Below are 18,923 nucleotides of genomic sequence, written 5' to 3'. Positions count from 1 at the left end.
TCACATTTTACACAGATCAGTAAAAGTACAAGGTGGCCTGAGGCCATTTACTGTATAAGATGCATGCACATTGGAAACTCCACAGGTAAATAGTTTTGTTTGTTTTTTTTTTGTTTTTTTTTAGGAGTTCCTAGTATGCACTACTTACAGTATATAAAAAAGTGTAATATAATTATGTGTAACACATATCAATTTGAGCAATGATATGACAAACATGATCAGAGCTACAGAAGACACAATCAGAAGAGATTTTATTACCTGGTTGCCTCCCATCCTGTGGCACGGTCCGATTTCCACATTTCCCCCATTAGTGTGTCCCATACTGTCAATACAGTAACTCGTGTCAAAGCCTCTGATCTACACACACACACACACACACACACACACACACACACACACACACACACACACACACACACACACACACACACACACACACACACACACACACACACACACACAGAGAGACAGACAGAGAGAAAACATTGTGGCTCACAACAGGAATGAACCAAAACATTGTACACAATAACAGAACAAGTGTGTACCGACCTCTCCCCATTCAACATTTTTTGGAGGCAGAGGGTAATAATGTGGAATGTCATAAGCGATTTCCTCCATGAACCATTTGAAGCTCTTACATCGATGTTCCTCCCTGTGCAGGCAATTCAACAAGTCAGTAAATTCACACTCACACTGATATTTATCTCAAAGATACATTATTATGGATTCATTCATATTAAATAAGGTAATATTTGCACTTCACTTTGTGGCACATGCTGAAATTCTTAGAAGAATTTCTCAGGTCACTATTATTCTGTTTAACTATAAGGCTGGTGAAAACCTGAATGCAGAGCAAGTTAAAATATGACATTTTAAAAATGACAGATTACAAAAGGTAAATGAAAATTACAGTACATAGTGTAAAGTAGTGAAGTCAAAAATATCAAATTTGTTTGTAATAGATACAGATTCTGAGAATTTGTACTGCTTTCAACACTTAATTTCTATATTGTTCATATACTGCACCTTCTCACCCTCGCTTCTCTCTCACACACACACACAGCTCTGCCTACTCTCACGCACAGCGCTGTCTGCGTCTCGTCACTCTCATTCGCTGGGGTTAACTTGCTTGAAACAGGTGCACTGTGGGCTTTGTTATGCCTCTTAGCTCATTAAAGACTGTAACTGCAGAGCATCTGTGACTGTTTTTTGGGTAACGGACCAAAAGGAGGAGTAGAAAGGGGAAGGTGATGGTAGTGGTTAAGCAGTGGGCTTCAAACCAGAGGATCCTCGGTTCAAACCCTAGTCTGGTTGGAGAATTACTACGGACCCCTGGGCAAGGTCTTTAATCCCCTAGTTGCTCCCGCTGTGTAGTGAACACCTTGTATGGCAGCACCCTGACATCGGTGTGTGAGTGTGTCTGTGTGAATGGGTGAATGTGAGGCAACACTGTAAAGCGCTTTGAGCCTCTGATACAGAAGGAAAAGCGCTATATAAATGCAGTCCATTTAGAAAAAAAGCAGGAGTGCTGTTTGGAAACACTGAGGCAAATGAGCGAGGAAAGCTCAAAGGACAAAAGCAAAGCACTACTGTCAAAACATTGTAATTATTGTTGGTGTTTGCTCCACTCATTCTGCTGCTCTGTGCTACAAACAAAAAGAGAGAAAAGTCATTCATCATTATCATATTACAAACTTATTGTTCTTAACATTCATTTGGGTGCTGGCCATTTTCACAGGAAAGGTTGCGGAATTTCCCTTTCCTGAACAGTGGAACATATTATAGTTTATCATTACAAACTATCAGAGGCTCCTCACCTGGCAGGCAGCACAGTACTGAGGAGGCATGCTGTATCAATACTGGTACTACTATTTTGTGTTAAAATCTGTCCTTTCCTCACCAAGCACACAGTCAAAGTGAGGGCCAAGCCAAGAGGCAGTCACCATGTTCATGAATGTCCTCTGCATGCACATGGAGGCTTAGGAGACACATTGGCTATTGATCTAGCTTCCACTTGTGATTATCCATGATCAAATGTTACAGAACATTTGATTAACACCACAAGTGGGCATTGCCCTGTGAAAATGACCTGCTCCGGGTTTTGTCCAGAGCCACAGCGGATCAAGTATGGAGCCATATGTTAATTTGGCACAAGTTTTACAATGATTTCCCTTCCTGACACAACTCCAAATTAATGTCAATTTTGTCACGTTTTTAAATTTAGTCTTTTGTCAAATGTCCTTTTTAGTTTTAGTAATATTTAGTCATTCACAGACCATTTTTTATTTCGTCATGTTTAGTTAACTAAAAGTCTGTTCATTTTAGTCTAGTTTTAGTCAAACAAGAACTCAATGTATTTTAGTCTTGTTTCAGTCAAGACATTTTAGTCTTTTTGATTAAAAAAAACCATTTCTGATTACATTTCAGTCAAAATAGTGTTTCACGCATGTGAAATAACGAATGTTATCATTACCTGACAAAATGCACTTGTTGAATGATTGAAGGTTTGTGGTGTTTTTCCCCAATATTTTAAATCCACATTGCCTGCTGTCAGATACAATCAGACATTTTGGGTTTGTTGTCAATCCACAGTGCTGTAGGGGGCAGGTCTTTTGAAATGAAACATTTGTGTGATGTAATTACTCTATCTGCATTCATCACAAAATGTCCCGCATGCAGTACTATTTTCCATGTAAAGTGCAGTAATATGTACATGTGTACGGTAGGTATTTGGTTGAACCCTTATGTGTATGATGTAAACTGGGATACACAGTGGAAAAATTGGAGATTGACATTATATTTATTTAGAGGATGTGGCCAACAATGACCATAAAAAGTCGGTAGCCTTCGAACAAATGCAACAGATGCAATAGATGCCCAGCCACATTGCGGCGAAGGTTTTTGTGGTTGTGACCATCACGGTGACCTTAAAAAGTAGGTCAAGGTCACTGGCCTTCAAATCCATGCCAAGTACACTTCCCAGGCCTGCACTGCATGCATTAGATGCAGAGCCATTTTGCAATGAAGGAGTTAAGTAGGTCACAGTCATCGGAAGTCACTGGACTTTGAACCCGTGTGAAGTACTCCTCCAAGGCATGTACTCACCAAATATGAAGTTTCTACGAGCAATAGGTGCCGAGGTACATGGCGGCGAACAAATTTCAGGAAAAGGATTTGACATTGTGACCTTGAAAACTAGGTCAAGGTCACCAGCCTTCTGCGAGCAATATGTGCTGAGCTATGTTGCGGCGAACAAATTTTGGACGGACAGACGGACAGATGGACAACCCAGATGCAAGCACCGCAAGGCGGGGCATAAAAAAAAAAAAAAAAAATAATAATAATAATAATAATAATAATTTGCAAAGTTTTTATCAATTGTAAAGAGCCACAACTTGAACCAATTACACTTAATTATGATGCACACTTCAAATTTCATTATTTTGTTATTTGTTATATATTAGACATAACGTTAAAAACAAATTGAAATTGGATGGATGTATTGTTTGCTGTGTTCAAAAATCTACACACAGTAACTTTAATCTGAGCATCAGAGAGCTGATTAGACTAACACCATGAGACAGAGTGAAAATATAAACTTTTTTTTCATTAAATGTTTGTCATTTGTGTCAGATGACTTTATGCTGTTGCATTTACTGGTTTTTTTTTTTTTAACTAATCCGCTGATGTGTAATGAAATTTTGTGCCATTGTCTTCTTAAACACAAACTTTTTTGATTGTTTTGACTTTTAGGTTTCTAGTTTATAAGAGGTATTTACAGATCTATGCTCAAACACACAACAGCTGGTTATAATTGCTTTGTTCACAAGTGTTTTGGTAGAAAATCTTAAAAAATAAATACAAAAGATGTATTATACCTGAAGCGTTTGAGTTGACTAATATCTCCATAAGCCAGAGTCAGAGTTTCGGGACGGCTGGCGTAGAAGTAGTCCTTATATTCATCCCACCATACCTCCACCACACGAACATAGTTCTAAACATACAAAAGGCATAACTGAAGTATTTAGCCGAACAAACGGTGACACACAGAGATGCGCCGGCTTGTCACAAGTGGTGGTGTAGGCTGAAATGACATGGGCAGATCAAGTGCACTTCAGCAGCGTGTGATACAGTAGCATTCAAAAGTGTGGACACACTTTCCCACTGGTAGTGTATGAAGCCACCTGTTGGCTGTCGTGGTGCACACCTCAGTGTCCAATATTAACACGGTGCAGAGTAGAAACTTACAGTGCATCCAGAAAGTACTCACAGTGCTACACTTTTCCCCACATTTTTTAGACAGCCTTATTCCAAAATGGATGCAATTCATTTTTTCCTCAAAACTCTACACACAATACCCCATAATGACAATGTGACAAGTTGTTTTTGTTTTCTTAGGTTTTTGAAAATTTATTAAAAATAAAAAGCTAAGAAATCACATGTACATAAGTATTCACAGTCTTTGTTGTCAAGCTCAAAATTGAGATCAGGTCCATCTTGTTTCCACTGATCATCCTTGAGATGTTTCTACAGCTTAATTGGAGTCCACCTGGGGTGAATTCAGTTGATTGGACATGATTTGGAAAGGCACACACCTGTCTACATATAAGGTCCCACGGTTGACTGTGCATGTCAGAGCACAAACCAAACATGAAGTCAAAGGAATTGTCTGCTGACCTCCAAGACAGGATTATCTCAAGGCACAAATCTGGGGAAGGGTACAGAAACAGTTCTCCTGCTTTGAATGTCCCAATGAGCACAGTGGCCTCCATCATCCGTAAATGCAAGAAGTTTGGATCCACCAGGACTCTTCCTAGAGCTGGCTGGCCTTAGTCAGGGAGGTCACCCAATGGTCCCTCTGTCAGAGCTCCAGCATTCCTCTGTGGAGCGAGGAGAACCTTCCGGAAGGGCAACATCTCTGTAGCAATCTACCAATCATGTCTGGATGGTAGAGTGGCCTGACGGAATCCGCTCCTTAGTAAAAGGCACAATGCAGCCTGCCTGGAGTTTTCCAAAAGGCACCTGAAGGACTTAGGTGCACTGATCAACACGAGAATACTCCCAGAAGCAAATTCTTGCGCCAGCTGAATTGGTCGAGTTGAAAATAACACTGGTTGTACATTAAAATACGAACATGTCAAATTTGAAAAGTTTAACACATTCTGGCTGCATATATGGGGGAGAAATCTGGAATGGAACTGGAAAATTTTCCAGTCAGCATAGGCCTGCCTCAATCCGTCAATTCATGCACTCGGTTAAGAGCGCCCTCTTGGTGCCACTGATGTGTATTATCGACCTGCCTTCCAATTACCTCTCCGACTTGAGTGAACTCTGTGTAGCATCAGCAGAGACAGACTGCTTCCCGCATTGTTGTTAGGATTCAACGCAGCCTCACATGCACTGCCCATAACAATTACATGTATATGTTCAACTCAAACAAGCACAACAATTTTGCTAATCCATTTATATATTGTAAATTATTTTTGATAATCTGGTTAATCTGGATCTTGTCTAGTATGTTTTTTCCTGCATGTTGATAGACATGTTAGACTTGTGTAGACTGTAGCCTAACACTTAGAACTTTTAATTTTTTTTTTTAAATATCAACTTTTTACATGTTGATAGAAGAATACCCCCAAAAAGTATATTACATGTCATGAATTTTATTGTAATTCCCATTCATTTCTAAATTTGTTTTCCTATTCTGCTGTTACAGCAATCACCCAAAGCAAGCCAAGTAATGTCCACAGAATACTTATATAATTTACACATAGTTTGTTATCTTCATAATAATAATCATCATCATCATCAAGCTTTCCATGCTTTTCTTGTTTATAGGGCAGATGTAGAGGACATAATCATTTCCATATTCAAGAAGACTTGAGGCTGTAAATGCTGCCAAAGGTGCATCAACAAAGCATTGAACAAAGGGTGTGAATACTTATGTACATGTGATTTCTTAGTTTTTTTATTTTTAATTTGCAAAAATTAAAAAAACAAAAACTTTTTTCATGTCATTATTATGGGGTGTTGCAAGTAGAATTTTGAGGGGAAAAAAATTAACTTACTCCATTTTGGGATAAGTCTGTAACATAAAATGTGAATGAAGTGAAGCACTATGAATACTTTCCGAATGCACGGTAATCCATGGTCAGCTGAGGCACATTGTTAGTCAGCCTGTCATGGTAAATTAATAATAGTAAATAAATAAACTTAATTAATTATTGACCTATTTTATCAGCAGACCTTTTGAAAAAAGTGTAAAATAATGTACACAGTCATCCTCCCCACCCTGATTCCATCCTCCATCACAATGTTTCACCAGACTGGAAAGTTTGTTAAGTACAAATCAACTATACAGCTGCGTGGATGGACTGCAGTAATTAGCATATGGGCAATATTTTGCGCGGATCCTCAAATAAATGACCATTCTTACATGTGTGCGAAATAATGGATACAGGCCATAAAGAACAACAGACAAACAAGCGAGATGTGACCGGCTAGAACCGACAGAGGTCTGTTGTCCTCCCTGGGTGTGGGTTACAGAGTTATATCCACCTGTACATCCCTTCATTTCTTTCTAGTGCTTATTTAGCACAGATGCTGATTTTTCTGTTGCGTAAAAGCATACGTTTGCTCAGATGCGGATTTTGTGGAGAAAACTGCACAGGGAAGATCTTCTCTGTGCACAACAAACTTTCCAGTCTGGATGTTTTATTAGACACATTGCGACTGTTTAATTAAGTGGACTTCACTCAAATCCTTTTGCTGTCCACACAGTTGAAAAGTGTTGCCACTGGCCTTCAAAACCCAGCCAACTACTGTAACTTACAGCCATGTTCAAACACATGGTCTTATACCTTTAGTGTTGGTGATGACCCAACATGCGCCGGTGGGGGGTTGCCTTGCCATCCCTGAAGTCTGTAGATGTGGCCAACACGGGAACATGGTACAAAGAGTAGTTGACCGCCACACTGCCAAATCTAAGTAAAAAACACACAGACTGAGAAACTGTTTTGGTGAAAGGAAATTAACTTGTACAAAATATCTGCTAATTAAGATTTACACAGTCTTTCATTTCAAGGATGGAATTTCATTGGATGTAATTGCAGCATTGAGTCATTAAGTTTACTTAACATATTAGTTAAGTGACTTGTGGTGTTAATTAGAAAGTCTGTGACTGTACTCATGTTTTATTTTAACAGTGATTTCACATTGTTGCAGACAGTCACTTTGCAGGAACATAAGTTCTCCATGGAACTGCTCAGCCTGAGCGTAATCCCAGATACCCTACGGAGGAACCTAATTTTTGCTGCTTGCATTCTCAATCTTCTTTCAGTCACTACCTACCAGTAGCTATTGACCATAGATTGTAAGCAATATTGTTGCCACATCAAACTCATCTCTGGACCAGGATTTGAAACAAAGCAAGAGCAGACTGCACCACTCCATCTGCCCTTTTACAGCCATGTATTTGTTTGCATGATGTTTTCCTACCTTGTATGATATCTCAAAGTTTTCTCCTCCCCATATCTGCAGTCCGGGATCATAGAGACCTAGCTCAAAGAAGAAGTCTTTCTCTATAGCAAAGAGGCCTCCTGCCATGGCTGGAGACCTACATTCAAAGAGACAAACACCTAGAATCAGACATGCAGGTCATCACTATGCACAGGTGTCAACCTGTCTCCAGAAAGGGCAAAGAGGGTGCACGTTTGTTTGGAACCACCAACTCCACCAGGTGATTTCACTGATTAATAGTAGACAGGATGAGTTCATCAATGAAATCATCTGGTGGAGTTGGTGGTTCCAAACAAACCTGCACCCTCTTTGCCCTTTCTGGAGTCAGGCAGACGCATCTGACTATGTGATTGAGCAAAAAGTTTTAATGTAGTTTGTGAAAGATCTAATAATTTAGAATGAACCCAACTGGTTGATGCCTCACTTCACAGTGCTAAAACAAAACATTAAATTTCTTAGGTCCACTCCTTTATCTAATAGTTCACAAATTTAATATCCTCCAGTAAGATTGGCAATTAATCATTTTACCAAGTTTTATGAACACTTGGTTTTATTTTTATTTTTTATTAAAGTCAACAATCCAGCAAACATTTATGTGTCTCAAGAATAACTAGAATGCCAAGGGCCCTGTGGGTGACTGGTTCAACTTAAGCCCAAGGCATTTTTGGCATAAAATTGCTGCCATTTCCAAACAAAAGTAAGTAAGACCCTTTGGCAGTGTTACGTCGGGTACCCTTCCTGACGCAACTCCACATTACATGGAGAAATGTGAACGAATAAATCTATGCAAATAATTTTGAGACAGGAACAATGCCAAGGACCAAAATTGTGTCCTTGTTAAATTAAAAGAAAGTTATCGGACAGTTTTTGAGAGAACTGGGTTCAAATACTCAAATTGGCCGTTTTCGGCATAAAAATGGCAGCCATTTCCAAACGAGCAACTCTATGACTATAATTTGATTGATGTGAAAACATGTCAACAAGCCATATTATGCCCTTGACATATGTTTTTGAGAAAACCGCCGTTAAGTCCTCAAAATGGCTATTTTTGGGCTAAAAATGGCCACCATTACCAAATGAATAAATCTACAAATATGATTTTTTAGACAGGAATAATGTCAATGACCCATATTATGCCCTTGCCAAATTAGAAAAAAAAATTGGACAGTTTTTGAGATATCACAATCAATGGGTGACACTGACAGACGTCATGATATAAGGGTTAGCAGCCTACCAGCTAGTAACCCTCCCCCCCAAAAAAGCGATGTCACCCCCATACCCCTATATACACTGGTATAAATGCACACCCGGTTAAAAACAGCAATAAGCACACAAATACAGACACAGCGCACAAGCAAGGAATTATGAAGGCAAACCTCAGAAAAAAATGAAAGTGCAAGGCAGGATGAGATGAAAACAACCATTGGGGATGGGCAGAAATGACTGTTCCCCAGTCCAAACCCAATTCATAGCCAGAACGTCCTCTGCAGGCCCCCAAAACACAAACACATTTCCACTCAAAGTTTTATATTAAAACCCAGTAATTTTCTCGAAGGAAAACAAACTGATCCCTTCTCTTCTTTTTTAATGTTTTACTTTGCATTATAGTACCAACTTTATGGTTTTTATCTCACCTCAAATTCCCATAGTTCAGTTCACAGGCTCTCATCAGAAGGACTTAGTTTGTTCAGTTCAAATGTTTGGGTTCATGCCATAAACCCCAAAGTAACACTAAAAGCAGCAGCGCACTTCCTCCAACTGATCCTGTGTGAGCCTGTGTGGATCCACACAGCTTCCAGACCAGCCTCATAGAACAACAGCTGGTGCAGTTGTTGAAATGCAACAGTAAGAATGTTAAATGTTTCAAGGGCCACTTTCCCCTATCTTAATGTTGCATAAATAAGGGGTTTGGGCTCTTGTAAAATTGAACAGGTTGCCTGATAGTTTGTCATTAAGAAGACCCATGAAAGTACATTTCACTGACATAAACAAGCAAGACGCACGACAATCCACCAATCCACAAGACAGGAAACAAAGCCCAGAGGGAGCCAGCAGACAATTAAAGGTACTCACCTTCAGACGGAGTCAATTTTGGTTTAGTTAGTTTCTTCTGACATGCAATCTGGGCTACACTTTAATTACATATACTTAATTTAATTTATTTTCGTCATTAAACAATGTTAAACTGAAAGAGGAAACAACATACAGCCTCTGCTGGTTGCGACTTAAAGCAGGGACACTGCAATTACATTGCGACATACTTACCCCAAAACTACCTGGATGTTCAAAAATTACTTATCAATAATTGGTAAAACAATGAGCGCATAAAAGATTGACTGATTATGAAAGGAAGACAGATTGATGGAATTAAACATCAGCAGGAGGCCTCTGTATTATTTCTCAATATATTATCGTATACGTTTCTGCTAATAAACATGCCTAAATCCTAGCAGCTTTAATATCACTGGGTATGAGGATATATTAGGGTTTACTGACATTTAGTCCTTAATATTTTGATTATCAAAAGTAATTTTTTTTGTTGGCCATTTAATCAGGGCAATCATTAAGAACGTGTGTTAACATAAACCTTTTTCCAGTTTTTGTGATGTGAGGATCTGTGATATGAATATGTTTGGGAATCAAACTGTTGTAAACATAAAGCATGTGAAGATACGATAGTGAGCTCTGTGTTAAAATAAACTTCTTTATGAACTGTTTTCCAATATTTTAATTCTATAAAAATTTAAAAAGAAGGAACAGATTAGTTAGCTTTCTTCATTTTACCAAGGAGTTCCATAAGCAAAAACAATAATGGTGAACCCCGCCAATTAAAAAATGACTGCATGAGTGGTGTAACAATCACTGCTAACCTGTGATCTGCACAGACTGCCAAGGATGTAATAAAATCATCGGTGTTTATTTATGTCTGTCTGTCTGTCTGTTAGCAGGATAACATCAAAACTACTGCACAGATTTTAACAAAATTTTCACCACCGATAAATATTAGGCCATGGAAGAATCCATTAAATTCTGGAGGTGATCCGGATCAAGATTCACTATATAGGCTTTGTGGAATTACAGTTAACAGGATTGCCTCAAAACTACTGTACGGATTTTGACAAAATTTTCAACACAGATACATATTAGGGCATGGAAGACTCAAATTTTGGAGGTGGCCTGGCTCCAGATCCAGATTCTAGACCAATTTGCACTTTATATAGGCTTTGAAGGATTATTTCAAAACTACTTCACAGATTCTGACCAAATTTGCACCACAGAATACACCACCACTGAATTTTGGAAGTGATCCGGATCCCAAACCGGATTCTGGATCAAGATTTCCCTTTATATACACTTTGAGGGATTACTTCAAAGCTACTTCATGGATCCATACCAAATTTGCAAAACACATAGATATTAGGGCATGGAAGACTCCACTAAATTTTGGAGGTGATCCCAATTCAGATTCTGGATCAAGATTTCACTCTATATAGGCTTTGAAAGATTACGTCACAACTACTTCATGGATTCACACCAAATTTGCACCGCAGATAGATATTAGGGCATAGAAGACTCCACTGAATTTTGGAGGTGATCCAGATCTGAATTGGCGGACGTCAGAAATTTCTGATTGCACCATACATACATTTATGAGGCTACATGGTTGTTCCTATTTAATCTTCTGATTTCCAGAAAATGTAAACATTGCTCTGATTGGATTGAGAGGAGTCATCGAGTCTGCACACAGTAGAAATGTTCTCTGTTCCTACTGCAAAGCAGGGGGATAAGAGTCCCAAACTACTGAGCAAACATATTTCAGTGATAGGTGATGCCTTATGAACCATTAAAATTGTTCTGAAATAAATACTTTTTTTTTTTTAGTTTCAGAAGGATTTTTGTATTCTTTAATGTTTTTCACCATAACAGTCGATTAATTCAACACACAGCTACTCCCTGAAGTGGGGTGGGGCTGATAGAGGCCTGCTGCTCCTGATGTGTCTGTTTGGAACATGTGTCATTTCTTGAGCAGAGCAGCTTGCTAAACGTTTGCCTGCATTGATTAGTTAACTAAAACCATGGTGAAATGGTATAAATCCAGAGTTTGCTTCAGAAATATGAACTAGCATGGGGAGAAAGGTGAGCTAGCTTAAAAACTATGGACAAAGTTAGGAACATGAACATGAGCTAATGTTCCAGAACTTTCCATCAGATGAACCAGTAACAGACCCACCTGGCCTATGAAAGAACTCTCACATATTGTCACTTCTTTCTCCTGTCTGAGCTTTTTCTCTTTTCTTTTGTTGCCTGTCGCCTCCTCCACTCGCTGTCTGTGAAAAGTTACACTCAGCAAGCTGTCTGATGGAGCAGGTGGACTGAACCATTTTACACAAATACAGAAGGGGTAGGCGTTGAGAAACATTGAGAAATGTTTCTAAAAAAAAACTTAGCGTTACCAATACATTGTAAATAAAATATATATGTGTGACTGTAGAATAGAACAGAATGGAATAGAATAGCCTTTGTTGTCATTGTATTTGGGGGAGTTACAACAAAAGTGGGGGACTGTAAGTTCATTACTGAGCGTCGTACTATAATAATATTGGGGGCCTCTCTGGGCCCCAAAATCATTCTCCTTGTTCTCCTCTTTTCTGCACCCCTGCCACTGAATGTTGATGATTATGAAGGTTATGATTATGGTGATGATGATGATGATGGGTGATGATTATGATGATGGTAGTGATTGAAATGGTAAGCTGGGAATTCTGCTGGTCTTGTTTAGGTTAAATAAAAAAAATGTGTTATTGGCAAAACTTTATCATGCAGTCACAAAAACTAGCCCAAATAACATGTCAGATTGCACCATTTCACTTCAATTTTTACTAAATCCTGCTTCCAACTACCCTGTTAGAAAACCCTGATTTTAACTATCTGGTTTTCTTTTACAAATTACATATTAAAAAAATGTAATTACAGGCTTTTTTCCAAGCTGACTGAGACATGTTTGTAACCTCCCATCAAGTACTTATGTCCAGATTAATAATATATTTTATGTACCTATAGGGCTCAGTCCTAGTTTTTCTGATTTTTTTTTCTTTGTCTCCCAGAGGAACTCTCTTCCACAACATGCTCCAATCCCACGCTCCTCTAGCAAAGTTGTCCTCATCTCCTCCAGCCTGGGGATGGATGGAATATTCCTGGCCATCGATGCTGTCGATCAGAGGCACCGTGCACACAGTTCTGACAGAGTGGGCGGGGGTTCATGCACACAAACACGATACATGGGGGAAGACGTAGTGGTGGTGTACATGAACAATAACCGTGCCAGTGGAAATGGCGGACGTGACACACAAAGACATAGGGTGGAGACACAGTGGAGGAAAGGACAGGTGGGATAAAGGGATGGAGATAAACAGAACAGGGATGAGAGTTAGCATGCCGGTTGTTGTGTGTACCGGTAGGGCTCGGAGACATGTTTTCTCTTGGCTTTCTCTTTGGGGCCCAGCGGTATTCTCTTCCAGAGCAGGCTCCAGTCCCATGCTCCTCGAGCCAGGCCGTCATCATCGCCACCCTGCTGGGGCTCCACACTGTACTCATTACCATCTATATAGTCTATAAGGGGTACTGTGCATACAGTCCTACACACAGACACACACAAGTGAATCACATGGACTCACACAAACAGTTTTTTTTTTTTTTTTTTTTTTTTGCCTTCAGCCCCTTTCACACTGGGCCTGCTTCGAGTTGCTTCTTGTGGCGTCATGACAACATAGGAATGTCTGTGTCAGGTGCATGCAGCAGGGGGGCAGAGAGGAGGTGACAGTGCAGAGGAGAACTCTGCCTGCAGGTCCTCTGTACAGAGAAATCAGAGTGTACAGTCTTCTGTCAGTCTTAGTTATGCTGCTATAGACTTAGACTGCTGGGGGGTTCCCATGATGCACTGAGTGTTTCTTTCTCTTTTTGCTCTGTATGCACCACTCTGCATTTAATCATTAGTGATTGATCTCTGCTCCCCTCCACAGCATGTCTTTTTCCTGGTTCTCTCCCTCAGCCCCAACCAGTCCCAGCAAAAGACTGCCCCTCCCTGAGCCTGGTTCTGCTGGAGGTTTCTTCCTGTTAAAAGGGAGTTTTTCCTTCCCACTCTCGCCAAGTGCTTGCTCACAGGGGGTCGTTTTGACCGTTGGGGTTTTTCCGTAATTATTGTATGGCTTTGCCTTACAATATAATGCGCCTTGGGGCAACTGTTTCTTGTGATTTGGCGCTATATAAATAAAATTGATTTGATTTGATTCTGGTTCTTATATGTTCTTGCGCAGGGCTGCACTCTGATTTGTTATAGTTTATCTTTCTTCCTTTGGCCGTGAGCTGCATGCAAACGAACCGTCCGTGTGTAAATGTGGAGATGTCTGGAGTTATACTTGATGTGGACATGTCCTGTGTCTGGTAGTCAGTCTGTCAGCAGGACTTATGTCCTTTTTTGTCTTTTATTTAACAAAGTGATAGAGTTTGAGGGGAGAGCGAGGAACTGCCTGCAGCCAGCCAGTTTTTTTCCTTTCTTTTAATTGTTCACATGTGCGCGCGCGAACGAATCATCCGTGAGTGGACTGGAGATGTCGGGACTTTTTACTGGATGTGGACATGTCCTGTCTCTGGCAATCAGTCTGTGAGCAGGACTTTTATGGACTTTATTTAAACACAGTTGTGAGAGAAGAGTGAGGAGCTGCAGCAGCAGGCCGGCTGCAATCAGTATTTTTTTTGTGCCCTTTTTGAGCGTGTAGTTTTACTGCATTGTGTACACGTATAAAAACAATCCTGCGTGATTTATACTTTGGGAACAATGGAACACAGCAGGAATCATAAATTAGCATCAGGTAATGTTGTATTGTGAGGGTGTGGCTTCAAGTCACATTGAGGACCATTGCGTTGCCCTGACTTGTGTTGAAACCACTTCCTTCCTGCGTCCTGTGCTCGATGCAGAAAAAATTAAACATGTTTAATTTTTGGTGTCCAATTCACTTCATCCTTTGCATCCCTCACGCTGTTGTGGCGTTGACCTACATCGTCTTGGCTAGACATAGGCTGATAACCTGTTTCATGGTATACTGTGGTATGAAAAAGCCACGGTACCAAAACCACTAAAATTTTCCTTTATACCATCCCTACTTTATGAGCGGGTTATGCGAATTCTTGACAAGCTGAGCGGAGGCAGCCACTGCCGCCCTTCCCCCTGGCGCGCACCTCTGTCTGTTTACAAACAGGCAGCTAACATTAGCTAGCTCTGCATCATGGCTGAAGGAGGCAAAGCCTGTGCTGAACTTTTCACTCTGTCTAAAAGGACCAAGTCGGCCTTTTCGTTTTATTTTCCACAGAATAGCCCTTCAAACCAAAAACGGTGGCAACAAAGCATCGTAGCTATGGCCTGTGTCGGACTCTGAGCGATTCAAGATACCTGCAAAGGATTACATGGAAGGAGTAAACTTTATCCCGTCTTTGAAACCACTGAGAAGTACAAGCAGTGGACTCGAGTCGTGCTTGTGGTCGACCAAATTTCTCACACAAACATGTCAAGAAGAACAAATATATCTATTCCAAACACTTTGTTGGTGAAGCTGGGCCAATATTGAGCATCGGGAGTTCTGGACGTTATTCCAGCCACGTTTCTCCCTAAGCAAGTAAGTCATGTTTCCCACAGGATAGCTGCTACATGTCTAAAAGAGAGATGATCATTTTGGTATTTTCTCTAAATTTATCAGTGGTATAGTGCTTGTAGAGGTAGACATTGCGTCAATTAGTGCACCTGAATCACGTGCGCTTCATATGCAAATAGCCATAATGATGATAAAGCACATTTTAAAGCTATACATAATATAGTGAAACTGTGGTATTTTTGCCCACGATTATCGTACCGTCCAAATCTCATACCGGCCCATGCCTAGTCTCGGCACTGGGTTGCTTCCACGTGGCGTCATCATGACGCCGCACGACGCAACTCGAAGTGGGCCCGGTGTGAAAGGGGCTTTCAGCAAGTGACAAATTCTTACCATCTGACTGGTGAATGCAGTGATAGCTACATCATAGCTCATGCACTATATTATTTTGCAGTTATCCACAAGTTGTAACAATATATAGTCACCAAATTGTCTTTCAAGTTTCTTAAATCACATTTCATCACAGATGCCAACATGCCTGTTCACAGCACAAACAATCCAGGTGAGCCTCGTGAACTTGTGCATGGGTAAGCCAGCGTGGAAGACCACATTTGGATGCAACTCTTTGAATCCTTACTGCCGGTTCAGATTGGGTCAGATACACGCCACCCACCACACTAAATCAGGAGAGGAAATCCATAGGGAGTAGCAAATGCCATCTGAACACAAGCCTGGTCTGATCAACCATGGCTGGGCGAGGGTGTATGATGTTGAAAGACCCAAAACATCTGATGACCCCAGGTTACATCACTGATTATGTATTCAGGAGCATCCAAGAAATGTATTCTATAAGTAATAAATTTTCAAAAATCTTTACACTGTCACTATGGTATTGTGTGTAGAATTTTGAGGAAAAAAAAATGATTTTCATGCATTTTGGAATGAAACTGTAACATAAAATGTGGAAAAAGTGAAGTGCTGTGAACACTTTTTAGATGCACTGTAGCTGTCAGCAAAGAAAGATTTATCACCACAAGATTCTCTTGCAGACAGTGACTCGCTTAAGTTCACTGAGCTCCCGGAGTTTTAGAATTGACATTTTATCTAATTTTATTCTCATTTCTTATATGAAAACTTCAGTTTGAAGAGGCATAGTGTGGTTCTTAATTATTTTATATTGCTGAAAAGGTTATTCTTGTCACTTTGTCCATGACATTTGTTCAACAAAAAGGTCTATGTTGCCTGTCGTGCCTCTGTTGTCTGAGGACACGGACCATTAACTCTTCACTTATGTCTAGTTGATATTTTCCCCTGCTAGACTGATGTCTAGTTAAAATACTTGTCGTTTGTGATTTTTTTTTCTTTTTTTTTTTAAATTGCACCTTAGAATAACCGAGCCACTGCTCAGAGATTATAATGACCCGCGGTGTGCCGCTCACAGTCACAGCCTCTCACAGAGCTGTGCACCCACACCAACTTGATGAATGAAACTCCGTCAATAAAGGATAACTGTGTAAAGAAAAAATATAAATATATGCGTGTGTATGTATGTGTAGTAATGGTTTTAGGAGCTGCGCTGAACACAGCAGCAGCTCAGTTCAGCATTAGAGCTGGAACAGATCAGATCTGTGTAACTTTCAATACTATTTGGGAATTTTTGTGTGTGTGTGTGTGTGTGTGTCAGAGTAAGTGTAATAATTTCCTTACATAATTTAATGTAAATTAATTTTACTGGCTCGATATCCAGGTCAGAATGGCATTTTAACACGTATTTTGCGAGCGTTTTTCTGAGTGTGTTCAGTTGCAAATCCCCACTGAAAATGCATTAACATCCAGGAACTTTGTCAATATTTTGCCTGGTTAGGAGGTGTCATGTCGCTGTCCATGAAAAGGACATTTGCGTTTAGTAGCCACCATTGGGAGTGTGGACTCTAGTTCTCATATATAACCTCTATGAACATAACTGAATAATGAACTGTCAAAACAATAACAGCAAACATAACAATAATAAGAACAACCTGCAAACCAGTATAAATAATGCCTCATTGACAGCAACCATTAATGTGTGTATGAAGCCATTTCTGTACCTGTCTTTGGAAATAGGAGCAACGAGTGGAGCGTACCAGTTGATTCCAACCTCACAATGGGCATCCAGGTAGATCAGCACCTGGAACACATTTTTGTGTACAGTGATGTGATGGTAACAGCCATCAGCTTTACCAAATGCCCCGTCACATGACCACATAAACAAAAGGAGTGCTGACTACTGCAGGAATGTTCAAGAACCTCATTCTCACTTGGCACCCAAGTTTAAATGCCCAGTTACATTGTGGCAGATAGAGAAAAAGGACTGGTTACGTATTTTCTCCGTTGGTAACTACGTCAGTCTCTCATGGAGTTGGGACAATAACAGACACATGACTTCACATTTCCACGGAGGTCTGCACTGGGCAGAAGTATTATCCTGTTTTACAGACTAATAAGCTGCATTTGAAAAGTGTATGGTGCTCTGGAAGCATGACGTCATGTTTCCTGTCTTGAACATGCTCCGCTGTGTCTTCTCAGATTTTATATATATATATATATATATATATATATATATATATATATATATATGTTGGTCCTTTCTCAGCTTACTGGACTTCTGACCAACCAGAATGAACAGCTGGACAACAGCAGGAAAAATAAATGACATGCAGAGGACAAAACAGCAAAAAATGAGCAAGCAGTGGCAAAGTTCTCTGCCTGATATCCGCTCCAAGTTCTGAATACGGCAAAACTTTCAGACGGTCTTGGCTGACACCAGAAGGTGCACATTTTGCAGATGGGAAAATGACTTTTGCTGGACAAAAACAAACATGAAGGTACAGAATCAGTTCCTCATAAGTTTCCTTGATCCATCACAGTGTGACTGGGGCTTAAAACAACCACAAAAAATTCCAATAAGACCTCACAAAAAAAAAAAAAAAAAAAAACCTGTGAGATCTGCAACACTGCCTATGAATTATACTGTCATGTTCAGATGTTTGTTTTTAATATAATTATGCAAAATGTAATGTAAAAACAGAAAGATCAGGATGTAGAAACTGTAACTCAAGCCAACTATTGGTATTATTCCACCTTTCTAATTTTGTGTAAATCGTTTCTTCTATACTTGTGTGAGGAAAGCTGACAATAATCATTTGAACTGTACCATGACTGTGAAACCATAATATATATTGAATCATAAGAGACGTGTACTGTTACACCCAAATTATAAATTTGAGGGGTGCTTGTCAAGTCTCAGTGTCAGACTATAACAAAAGTCACCAACATTTTGAAAGTACTGTAGTAGCCCCATCAAAAGTAGCTCCAGTAATAAAAGCAGATACAGTACTATCAGCAGTAGTAGTGATAAGTTATAACTGTAGAGTGAAATCAAACAAAAATATCATACCTGTCCTTTAGTGGCCTTCTTGGCTCCAATACTTCTGGCCTGGATGAGACCTTCCCTCTTGTCATTTCTGAAGAGTTTCACCAGACCGTTCCATTGCTTGATGTACTCCTCCAAACGCTCCTTAAGATGAACTGCACAAATATTCACACAAGAGGGCCACAAAGAAAAGTGTACTGAATCAAGAGTGAAGAACACAATGTGCAGTAGATCTGACTGATTAAGTAATATGTGCACTTCATAAGTGTGCCCTGTTCTATCCATCCTGGTTCTGTGCCGCAATCTACAGACTGCGCAGCGCTTGCTTGCTCTCTTTCTCACAGTGC

At 40.0% G+C, this 18,923-nt stretch overlaps 1 protein-coding gene across 3 annotated transcripts in view; it reads right to left on the bottom strand.

The window, feature by feature from the left end:
* Positions 1 to 18,923, bottom strand: part of galnt7 (UDP-N-acetyl-alpha-D-galactosamine: polypeptide N-acetylgalactosaminyltransferase 7) — a 40,535-nt gene that overhangs the window by 6,632 nt on the left and 14,980 nt on the right. For 2 of the 3 annotated variants that reach the window (XM_034187374.1, XM_034187372.1), the window contains exons 5-12: positions 18,601 to 18,731; positions 17,252 to 17,331; positions 12,972 to 13,154; positions 7,498 to 7,615; positions 6,861 to 6,983; positions 3,879 to 3,994; positions 550 to 652; positions 259 to 357 (exon numbers count right to left, since the gene is read on the bottom strand). In XM_034187374.1, coding sequence (XP_034043265.1) covers positions 259 to 357; positions 550 to 652; positions 3,879 to 3,994; positions 6,861 to 6,983; positions 7,498 to 7,615; positions 12,972 to 13,154; positions 17,252 to 17,331; positions 18,601 to 18,731 — 953 coding nt within the window. Of the gene's footprint in view, positions 1 to 258; positions 358 to 549; positions 653 to 3,878; positions 3,995 to 6,860; positions 6,984 to 7,497; positions 7,616 to 12,573; positions 12,757 to 12,971; positions 13,155 to 17,251; positions 17,332 to 18,600; positions 18,732 to 18,923 lie in introns of all 3 variants that reach the window. The other variant, XM_034187373.1, reaches the window with a different exon arrangement.

This window comes from Thalassophryne amazonica, chromosome 15 (assembly GCF_902500255.1).
Source record: "Thalassophryne amazonica chromosome 15, fThaAma1.1, whole genome shotgun sequence".
Classification (NCBI taxonomy): domain Eukaryota; kingdom Metazoa; phylum Chordata; class Actinopteri; order Batrachoidiformes; family Batrachoididae; genus Thalassophryne; species Thalassophryne amazonica.
The sequence above is the reverse complement of the archived record's forward strand: the minus strand, read 5'-3'. Positions and strand labels throughout refer to the sequence as shown.